This window comes from Glossina fuscipes, unplaced genomic scaffold (assembly GCF_014805625.2).
Source record: "Glossina fuscipes isolate IAEA_lab_2018 unplaced genomic scaffold, Yale_Gfus_2 0, whole genome shotgun sequence".
In the NCBI taxonomy this organism is placed as follows: domain Eukaryota; kingdom Metazoa; phylum Arthropoda; class Insecta; order Diptera; family Glossinidae; genus Glossina; species Glossina fuscipes.
In genome coordinates, this window is record NW_023998414.1 from 8409354 (window position 1) to 8419844 (window position 10491).

Genomic DNA, 10491 nt, shown 5'->3' on the forward strand with positions numbered 1-10491 from the left:
CGTATAAAAATGTTAAGGTGAAAAATTAAAAGAAAAATAAACAAAACGAAATCAGCAAAATCATCAGCACATAAGTAAGGTCAAAGTGTACCCGCATATACTTATATGCAGATATGTGTGTATGCTTAAAAAACTACATATGTGTAAATTTATGCAAAAATAAAAAAAAAATATATATGTAAATAAAAATAAAAAAAAATAAAAATAAATAAATAAATAAAAAAAAAATGAGAGAGAGAGAGAGAAAAAAAAATGTAGAAAATTGCTATTGCGATAATTGGCTACTTTAGGTCGTGCTTTGTAAAAATTCTTTTAGCAGCAGGCTGCAGTTTGAAAGCGCAAAAGGAACTCGGGCGCTGGTCGGTTGAGCAGCATAAGGAAATAAGTGTAAGATAAATCTAAAAGGCTTTGCTTGTAAACTTCATATGTTTTGCTAATGTTTATTGTGGTAATTACATGGATTAATAAATTTATTACCAACAACAACATCATCACATACTAACATAAGCAAATTCCAATTTAATTCATTTCACAGACAGGCACAAGTCGTTTCATTTAAGGAATGCCTTTACGTACCATATAATTTTCTATAATATATATTTTAAAGATTGAAATCATAGCTGCTTGCCTGATAGCCTATATAATAATTTTAGAAAAAGTTCATAACTATTAATCTTAGTAAAAATCATGTTAAAATAATGCTAGAGAGAAAAAATCTCAAGTTGATTGATAAGTAGGTTCGCGACGTAAGTAAAGATCATTTATTAATATGAGCGAATTGAGGCGATTGAGAGAATGATGATTGATTGGCAATCGTAGATGTAAAAGTAAATTTGCAACAACGAAAATAGAAATTATGTAAGGATATATGATTACATTATACGGCAAACTTTCCTCATTCACTCCGCACTATTTGCTGTAGAAGCATCGATTCTGCGCTCTATCGTGTAAATCTCACATTTAATCAGGTAAAGAGACGCGACGGAGTTGGAGAACTTGAGAATACTGTGCAAGATATGAAAATAAATAATACAAGCGAGATTTTCTGATATATATATATATATAGCGTCTTTTTTCCCCTGTTTGGATGACTTTAATCTTAATACGCATCAAGCATAATGCAATAAGCAATAATTAAATTTATTCCCTAAAAATATCGTAATATTTATCGCATAGAGTATATAATCGTTTGTTTCCAACATTCAGATCTTCCGATTAGTGAGTGAATAAGATTGAATAGTTAGTTGTTCGATAAAATCTAATCAAATGCAAATCTCAGCTTGGCATTGCATCAAATAGACTTTTGCTCATTATACTCATACTAATGAGCAATTGATGAACTCATTGAAAATCCATTTCATGTGAAAATCTTATATCGCTTGAATTTTCAATGACATTGATCTGTAATTAGCTTGGATAGTTTGGGATTGATTCGGCAGATCTTCAACCCCCAGCTCTAAAATTAGTCGGGGAAAATAGAGAACAAGTCTTAGCTTTTCAATTGAATGTCACGATCATCGTAACGATACGAATGTGTAGAGTATACGATGAGCAAATCGTGCCTATACTGTCGTGGTTCGCTTTAGTCATTTTTGTAATGTGCGAAAAGCCGAATTGTGTCGTTAAAAATGATGCCGCGAAACAATGCTTCTGAACAAATAAATGTTAACTGAAGATAGCATGAAGGCGGGATAACTCAATTAAATTTTTCGACAAAGCTTATTATATTTTACAACATCTGCGGTACAAGGGTGTACTAAGTTTGTGTGGATGTAGGCTACACCCTGTAAGCCTTGAGTTAGATCTACATTTTATTATACCGTTCAGTTCAGAATCACTTCCTGAATCGACTTAAGCCTCTTTGTGCTCGTTTTTGAGAAATTTTGTTGAAATTTGGTGCAGCGACGAGCGATATTAAAATTCGTTCGAACTAACTAGAATAGAGCTTACCACGCCGTCTGTAAAATTTTCATAATATGCAAAAAAAAAGAAAGGCTTAAAACCTAAAAGAACCGATAAGGAAGTTATACTCGGCGCCCACCGAATACGGTATACCTACCACTATGCTTTTTGCTTCCAAGTTTTTTTCATTAGATGCATATATCGCTGGTATTATTAAGGAAAACCTAATTGCGGTATCTACGGATCTTAGAATAAATGAGCATAAAATTTCAAAAAATGTGAAAAATTATTAAATTTAATCACTTGTAACTTGGTGTGGGTATGGCCGATATCTTCAACTTTTCCACATGACAAGTAGAATGATGCGGATAATGTCAGGCTACTGTCAACTTTTATAACTTCGAAGCAACGAGCAAAAATCCATAACTTTTTGTTTGGGAAAACAAAGTTAAGTTTAGTGTATGCTCCTCTGCGGGTTTCTGCTCTGACCAATTTGGCCCATTTTCAATACACACAAACTGCGTGCAAAAACTTCCAATGTTTTTACCAAATTTAAAGACGATATCGAAGTCGATGGGAAATGTAAAAAAAAAAGAAGAAGAAGAGCATTTCATAATTTTAAACAATATAATGTCGAGTCAAGCTCGACATAGGAATTGGTTTAACGAGTACAAGGTTTAAGACTTGTGCCGTGCTACAAAGTGATGCAAAATATCAGATAAATTTAAGATTGTATGTCACACTTTTATTTATGGTTATAGCAAATGTCTTTTTGCAAAAAAATTGTTTATATTTCTATTTTTATTTATTTTTTTTTTTTTTTTGTTTGTCGTATAGATTCTCCCTCCTCCTTGATGCGATAGTTACGGGTGTAATGTTTGCTTTTTGTTTTTGTTTTCATTTTTTGGGTTTTTTTTTTTTCTTTCACTTCGCCAAAAGTTATGTCCAAGTTTAGTTTTTATTTATGGGAAAAATTTAACGCAAAAATATATTTATTGCCTAATATTGACCATATGCCACTTAATACATTCACTTTGAAGCATTTTGCAAAAACACTCTAATTCGCAGCCGCATTCTCGATGACCATGATTTTTACTAAACATTTCATGTTTTACAAATTTGTCCACAAGGATGCTTTAGCGTTCGCTAAAAGTTCGTTAACGGTTGCCATATGAGCAGCAATCTTTTTAATGGGTGATGAGAGGGCTCTGCTTTGGTTTAATATAAGCTATATGAGAAGGTTTATTATTTGCTAAAAGCATTAGAAAAGCCGACTAACAGCCATATTTTGTTAGGTCGCTTTTTATTACAACACCACACCACACCACACCACACCACACCACATCTAAAGATAATAACCAACAGGATTTATAGGCATTAAGTTGTTAACTAAAAGTGCAACTATGAGTCGGTCGTAAATCATGGACAAAAGCTTTACTTTCACCAAAGATACATAAATATATATATATATATATATATATATGTATATAATAGGATTAAGATACGAAAGACATAATAAAGTTTTAAATAAAGAAATTCAAGTAGCATATGCTTTATGGTATATAAGGATATATTTTCTTTTGAAACTTATTTAAGATCATTCTCAATAAAAATAAAGAAAGAAAACAACATTTATTTTAATTGCTTTCACGTTTCTCTTACGTTAAGTTTATGCTCTACATCAGTTGCGGTAAAAGTGTATATTAAATTTCCCCAAATGTATATGATGCCCAAAAGAAGTTCAAATAGCCCCAACTTCTATTATACCGATCGATTCAGAAACACATTTTGAAACAATTTAACCTAATTTATCCGTTTTCTGATTGTTTTCTCGGATTCAACCTATAGCTCATAATTTTCAAGATATTTTGACGAAATTTGATACGCTAATGTGTTTTGGCCCAAAGACAAACACTGTTCCAATGACCAGAACGAAGTGAACAATTTTTCAAGTCAAAATTAAAATTTTCAAAATTTAATTTTTTTTTCAATATCTTTAAAACACGCAGAAGTATGCTTCAAAAAAAACTCTTCAAAATTATATAAATTCTTGGCCAATTTCAAATTCGAAATGAGCCAAACCATGTTCGCCTGTCCAGCTATCCAGCTGTCTGTCTGCGTGACTGTACAGTATATGTGTTAGGCAAACTCCCGTTCGCAAAAATGAAGACATCACCTACATATTTGCGAAAGCATTTGCGAATGGTCCATACATTCCAAAGAACATGACTGCAACGCCCACACGGCTATGTTGCAAAAACTGTGAACACTTTTGCTTTCCGTATTTTTTGACTTTTTGTTGTGGTAACGTTGATGGGTATAAATGACTCGATCGCAACCGCAGAACCGCCCGTAAATGTCGGGACGGACGTAATTAAGCCAAATTAAAATCGTAACCCGATCGACAGAAAACTATGCGCTGCTTGTTTTCGTGGTCTTGTTTTCACATCTACTTCATCTATGCTTTAAAAGAATGTGTGTGAAAAGTTATATGCCGCTGAAATTGTCACTTTAACTTTTTTTTTTGTTTTTTTTTTGTTTTTTTTTAAACACTTTAACCGAAATCGTGTAAACCGTGCAAACCGTATAGATATGAAATACAGGCTAATTATGCATTGGGAAGATCGCGATATAAGTATACATATATAAATATAATATAACATTGTCTAAAAAATATTAAGCCTTATATAATAAATACAATAAAGTACATATTTGTGCCCTATATTGGTAGATATGAGTATAAGAATCGAGTAAATATGAAATAAATATATATATATATATATATATGAATAAACATCGCATATAGTTGTTCAACTATCAAATAAAACGAAAGCAAAGGAAGAGATGGACTTAAGTTAATATTAAAATAAGAATATTCGCTGTTCATCCAGCTATTAATTTATATATGTATATATATTTATATATATGTTTATATGTACTTACGTTAATAGTTGCGTGGTATCACGTTCAATTTGAAAAAGATTTCTCGATGTGTAATCATTGAAATTTGATATGGCTTTACTAATATCCTTGGTGCCATCAATAATGGCCTGATTTTTACCCCAAGTCTCAATATAAACTACAGCCACTCGTGTGTTCATGGTGCGAAAATACTGCAAAAAAAAAAAAAAACACAAAAAAAAAAAACAAAAAGAAAGAAGAAACGAAATATAAGAAAGAAATTAAGAAATCAGAAAAAGATACGAAAACCGAGACATGAGGAGAAACATAGTTAAAAAGCAATTTTTAATTAATTTCTTAAATAATTTGAAATTGAATTCACAATGCATAGGTAAACAAATCAATATATTATATATTTATATATATATTATATATATATATATATATATATATATTTATATTTGTATATTTATGTGTGCACATATTACATATATGTATGTGTAATAATGAAGTTGCAAAAACACAATAATTTCTGTTTCAGGTGATGAAAATGAGTTTTGACACGAACATGCATGATTTATTTGTTGGTTGGTTGGCTGGATGGTTGGTTGATCGGTCGGTTGGGTAAACAAAAACCACAAAAGCATGAATGCAACAATACATAACAACACTGAAGTGTAAGTGTGAATGAAGTGTGACTGCTGTTCTATCTTAGGGATGGACGGAGCAGGTTGGGGGAGGGGGGGGGAGCGCTTGGGGTCGTAAAAAATTGAACATACTGTTGTAGACAATGTGTAATAAAAACAAAAAACCACTAACTACCGCACTGTAAATTTAAAAGACTTATATGAAATGTGTGTGTGTGATATGAAGAGAAAGAAAGAGATAGATATAAAGATATATAGAGTTTTCTTAATAGTCTCTGGAGTCTGGGCAACCAATAAAATTGCATTTTAACTTAAATGACTTGAAGTGTAGTCTTAAACTAATGGCAAAATGAATGGATACAATGATCATCATCGTCATTATCGTAGAGCCGGCGAGATAGGGCAAAAGGGGAATTTTCAAAGCAAAGATGCTATAAATAACAGGGATTTGTCAGGCGGAAACGGAAAAACTGTAAACACAAGTTTTGTTGAAGATTTTCATACACTACCCATGGTAAATAAAATGCATTTCAATTTAGGTTTGTTTTGCTTACATGTATACGTCGTATATGTGAATTAAGAGATGAGTACAGATTTCGAATAAAAGAAGAATAATACTCCTGCTCTTGCTTATTGCTGCAATTGCGGAATACATTGAGTTGCATATATATATATATATATATATATATATATATATATATATATATATTCGCACATATACATATACGTACATATATGCACGTTGAGTAGATTTATCATTTTTAAAGAAACTTTTGTTTTACGTGCACACATTCATCTATACATTCATCCGCTTGTCTTTCTGCCTAACTATGTGCTTACATGCGTATACGTAACATTTGCAGGATTGTGTGAATTTGTTTCTTTCTCCTATTTTTTTGTTTTTTTTTTTTGTTTTTTTCATTTTAAATACCTCTGTCTGGCCAACAGTACAGCAAGTGATTTAGTTGTTTCAATTGTTTCATTGAATACGAGTGCTTCTGTATATATATATATATATATATATGGATGCGTGTAAACATAAACAATATCTAGCTATTGTTGTATTTATTATGTTATTGTTTTCTTTTAGAGCATTATCTCATCGACATTAGAAAATTTCTGACATGTACGTACAGTAGTACACATGTAAGTAAGCGTGCACCTGCATTTCTATTCTTTTTTTTTTTGCTTCCTTTCATTCATAGATTCTTCTGCTGAATATCGAAAGAGACAAGCACGTTCACGTATATACGTTCACAATACGCATACGTATACCCCTCTGTAATCATTGATTGAAAGAAGAGTTTACCTATCGTTTGTTTATACGCACACACATTCATTTCAAAAGCAATTTTCATAATTTTCACACACTTTTCAAAATATGCATATTTTTCTTAGAAATAATTGTCAGATTTTTTTTTTTTTTGTTTTTTTGTCAAATTCTCTTCGTTCAAATCTATCGAGAAAAGTCTGACTACAAATGTTTACATAGAACATAAATTTAAATTGAAATTGTGCATAAATTCAATTCAATTCTCTAAATAGTAAAAGAAATTGTCATCTAGTTAGTTAGTTTATGTTAAAAAGGTATTCTTCCTCAGAAATTATATATAAATATAAGCAAAGCGTTTAAAAGATTATTAGTATTATTATTATTATTATTATTATTATTATTATTATGATTTTGTTTTCGATTTAATTCGCAACAGGAAAGTTAAAAATGGTTTACTTTCCTTTTTTCTTTTAAAAAGTAAACGAATTCTCTCGAATTATTATTTGTTTTCATTTCAGTTATATTAACAATTGTGTCGAAGGTAAGACTATAAGCGTTGAGAAAAGTATCCAGTCACACATAACAATTATTTGTGCAGCTCGTTCGTGAATTACATCAAGTTAAGGGTATACAATGCTAGTGTTTTAAAGGGCAAGTTAATGACTTTAAATAAAATTGCTATTGCATTGTATTCGCATCGGGTTAAGAAAGCGAAAAGAAAAAGCATTAAGTAGTTAGAAGGATTCAACGATTTTTGTGGTGCAAAAGTGTCTTGTTTACTCTAAGACTATGCGGAAAAATTAAAACATTTGTTAAAGAATATAGTTTTTCAGCTTATCGCGATTATAGATTTTATTTATAACGCATTAGTAGAGACTTTTGTCGCAAGTTAAATAGTCTGTGAATTGAAATAAGAAGAGGATTGAAGAGTGGAGCCGAACAAAGGTGAGATAACATTGCATAAGTTATGAATACATAGCAATATATAAGTAAGATGTGTATTAACCCAAGATCTCTGATTGCGATACAATTATTCCAAAGATGTTGCTTGACGGAATTCGGCAATCGGTAGAAACTTCCAACAGATTTTAATCGCATTAAGAATTTTAATAAAATACTCAGCTGAGACCATAGAGACGAAATTTAATCTAAGCGTGAATGCGTGCGAGAAGTGAGTTAAGAACTTTCGTCACGAGAATCTCTATTATGGCAATTGTTCCCTCGCTCTTTCGCTACAACAAGCATCGATTAAAAAAGGCTTTCTTCGATTTTGAATGCTATGAGAAAAGATGAACGCACAGATGGGATATAATTACGTTGATCATTGTACTTTTTCGAGATATGCACGAAATGTCGTGTGGGTAAACAAGTCCAATTATTTAATTAATCGTTAATCGAATTTATGTACTACGTACCAGGAAGTTATCTATATATACCACTTCCTACAACGGCATCTTTCAAAATACTGATATATTGACGGTCATCGAATACTTGAAAATTTGTGTGCAGGAATAAGGCATACATTACGATTTGTGTGTGGCATAAGTGATTTAGGTCGGTGCGGTTTCCTTCACGAAGAGAACCTAAAAATGACTGATTGGAGAAGCAATGGTAACCCACTCACAAATGCAAAAGTTTTAAATTATCTTCAAAATTCCACCAAAAGATGCTTCCTTCTCAGACGTTATCCCCCGATAGATTATTTGCGACATAAGGCATCTTTCGATCGGAAGTAATGCCTAAACAATACACTCGCAACTATGAGATGAACAAGATGTTAAGCAGCCGAATAGAGGTATGTCAGCAGACTTTAGTAAGTGGGACGATAACTCTTTACAAGGTACAGGCATGTTGGTACTTATCATGGAATTGTGAATGGACGGTTATATGCTAAAGCGCTAATTATTTCAAGGCCATGATTACTTTTTCAATTATCTGCAGCCATTTTGGCCGATTTGAATGCTGAACCCTTTGGCCCACGAATGGCAGAGTATAAATTTTTCCGCTGACTTACTATCAGGATACCTTGCTAAGTGAGGCTTATCAGCTTGCGTTGGTGCATGCGCTAAATATCTCAGTGCCAAAATCATGACCGAACTGAGGAACAAGGGGCGCAGCAGTTGTAGAACGTTCTTTCCATGACGGAAGATGTAAGCTTACACGAGTCCACAATTCCCCCGGCATAATACTTTACGATAGTTCCGGCAAGAATCCTATCAGACTTTTGCGATATTCCCTTTTTCTATAGCTTTTCCTTCGGTTAAAGCAAAAACTTGATTATCTTAAAAAAGCTTACCTAAAACACATAAGTTGAATAATAAATTCCGTTAGTCAGTTAACGAATGATTTTTGCAGGGGATAAATGACAATCTTGATGGAAGGAAAAGGAAAACACATCCTCCGCAATTCAGTAAACATCTATTGCGAAAAAGATGTTAACAATAACGCTACTATGTGAGCGATCACTATATTGAAAAAGAAATTTCGAAATTTCTCCTCCTTTTGAGAACCACTTTAATCGTTTAGTTATTGTGGGCGTGATACTAAACGATACGACTTTACGAAAATCAATTCGCACCACATGTTTCAATTTTAACGCGTTAATGCGCGAACGGGAATTGAATAAAATCAATCTACCTCTAGTGCAATTTCGTACGATTTAAGAATGATTCTAAGAAATGGTTACCGCTTGTCGATGGATGGAGTAGAAAGCAAAAATTGAATTTTTATTATATATAATAAAATTAATGCTGGTAATCAAATTTCATTTGCAGAAAGCTGGTCAAAGGCTTTAAATATTCGATAAGTTTTTTTTTTTTTTTTTTTTTTTTTTTTTTTTTTTTTTTTTTTTTTTGCTTTTTTCTGTGAAAGAAAAAAATATTTAACAGAGTATGTAACGTATGAAATTTTATATATGTTTCGATTTTTATGAGTACTTTTGAAAAAAATTAAAGCAGCAATCGGTAAACTTTGCTGTGCGGAATCATATATATATATATATATATATATATATATCTAGATTATATAAAGATAAATATATATATATGTATATAGATCTTTGCATGTGTACGGTGGCAATATTTTTTATGGGTCTGGTATTACCAAGAGGGTAGCAAAGATAGAAAGGTTAGTAGATGAGGAAAAGCATAGTAGTGAAGAATGTACGAGTAATATATATGTATATATTTATATATATATATATATATATATATATATATATGTATATATGCGTATGTTGTGTTTGTGTGTGTGTGTGCGTGTATATATATATATGTGTGTGGTTAAAAGGAAACTAAATCGAAAGAGAACACACGGAAGTGCTTGCCTAGCACTCAAATAAATGTATGCGAATGTACGTATGAGTGTCTGTCACTGGATCAGTGGGTGTGCGTACGGTTGTGGATGTTTTTTGTATTTATATTTGTATTAGAAAAGGCTTTTGTGCTCTGTGTCAGCACAGTCCTGATGGACCAAGTTGAGTGAGTGAGTTCCCAAACACACAAACTGCAGCACACAAATGTATGCTGATTCTTCTTTAAGCAAAGACCACACAGTTGTGTGAATGTGCGCAGAGAGGAAAAAAGAAAAAAAAAAAAAAAATAAATAAATAAAAAAAAAAATAAAAGAAAAGAAAGAAAACGAGGAAAACTTAAAATTTATGTTTTGCATTTAAAAGATTTAAAGCCTCCTGTGGTAAGGCTAAACTGAAAGAAATGACTTTTGTCGAATAGAGTATGTGCGTACGGATGTGCGCAAAACAAATAGAAG

General features: G+C 31.9%; 1 protein-coding gene across 1 annotated transcript in view; it reads right to left on the reverse strand.

Annotated features, from left to right (window-relative positions):
• The window catches only part of LOC119633831, a 296277-nt gene that overhangs the window by 42188 nt on the left and 243598 nt on the right, over window positions 1-10491 (reverse strand). The window contains exon 9 of the mRNA XM_038027644.1: window positions 4846-5015. Coding sequence (XP_037883572.1) covers window positions 4846-5015 — 170 coding nt within the window. The remainder of the gene's footprint in view (window positions 1-4845; window positions 5016-10491) is intronic.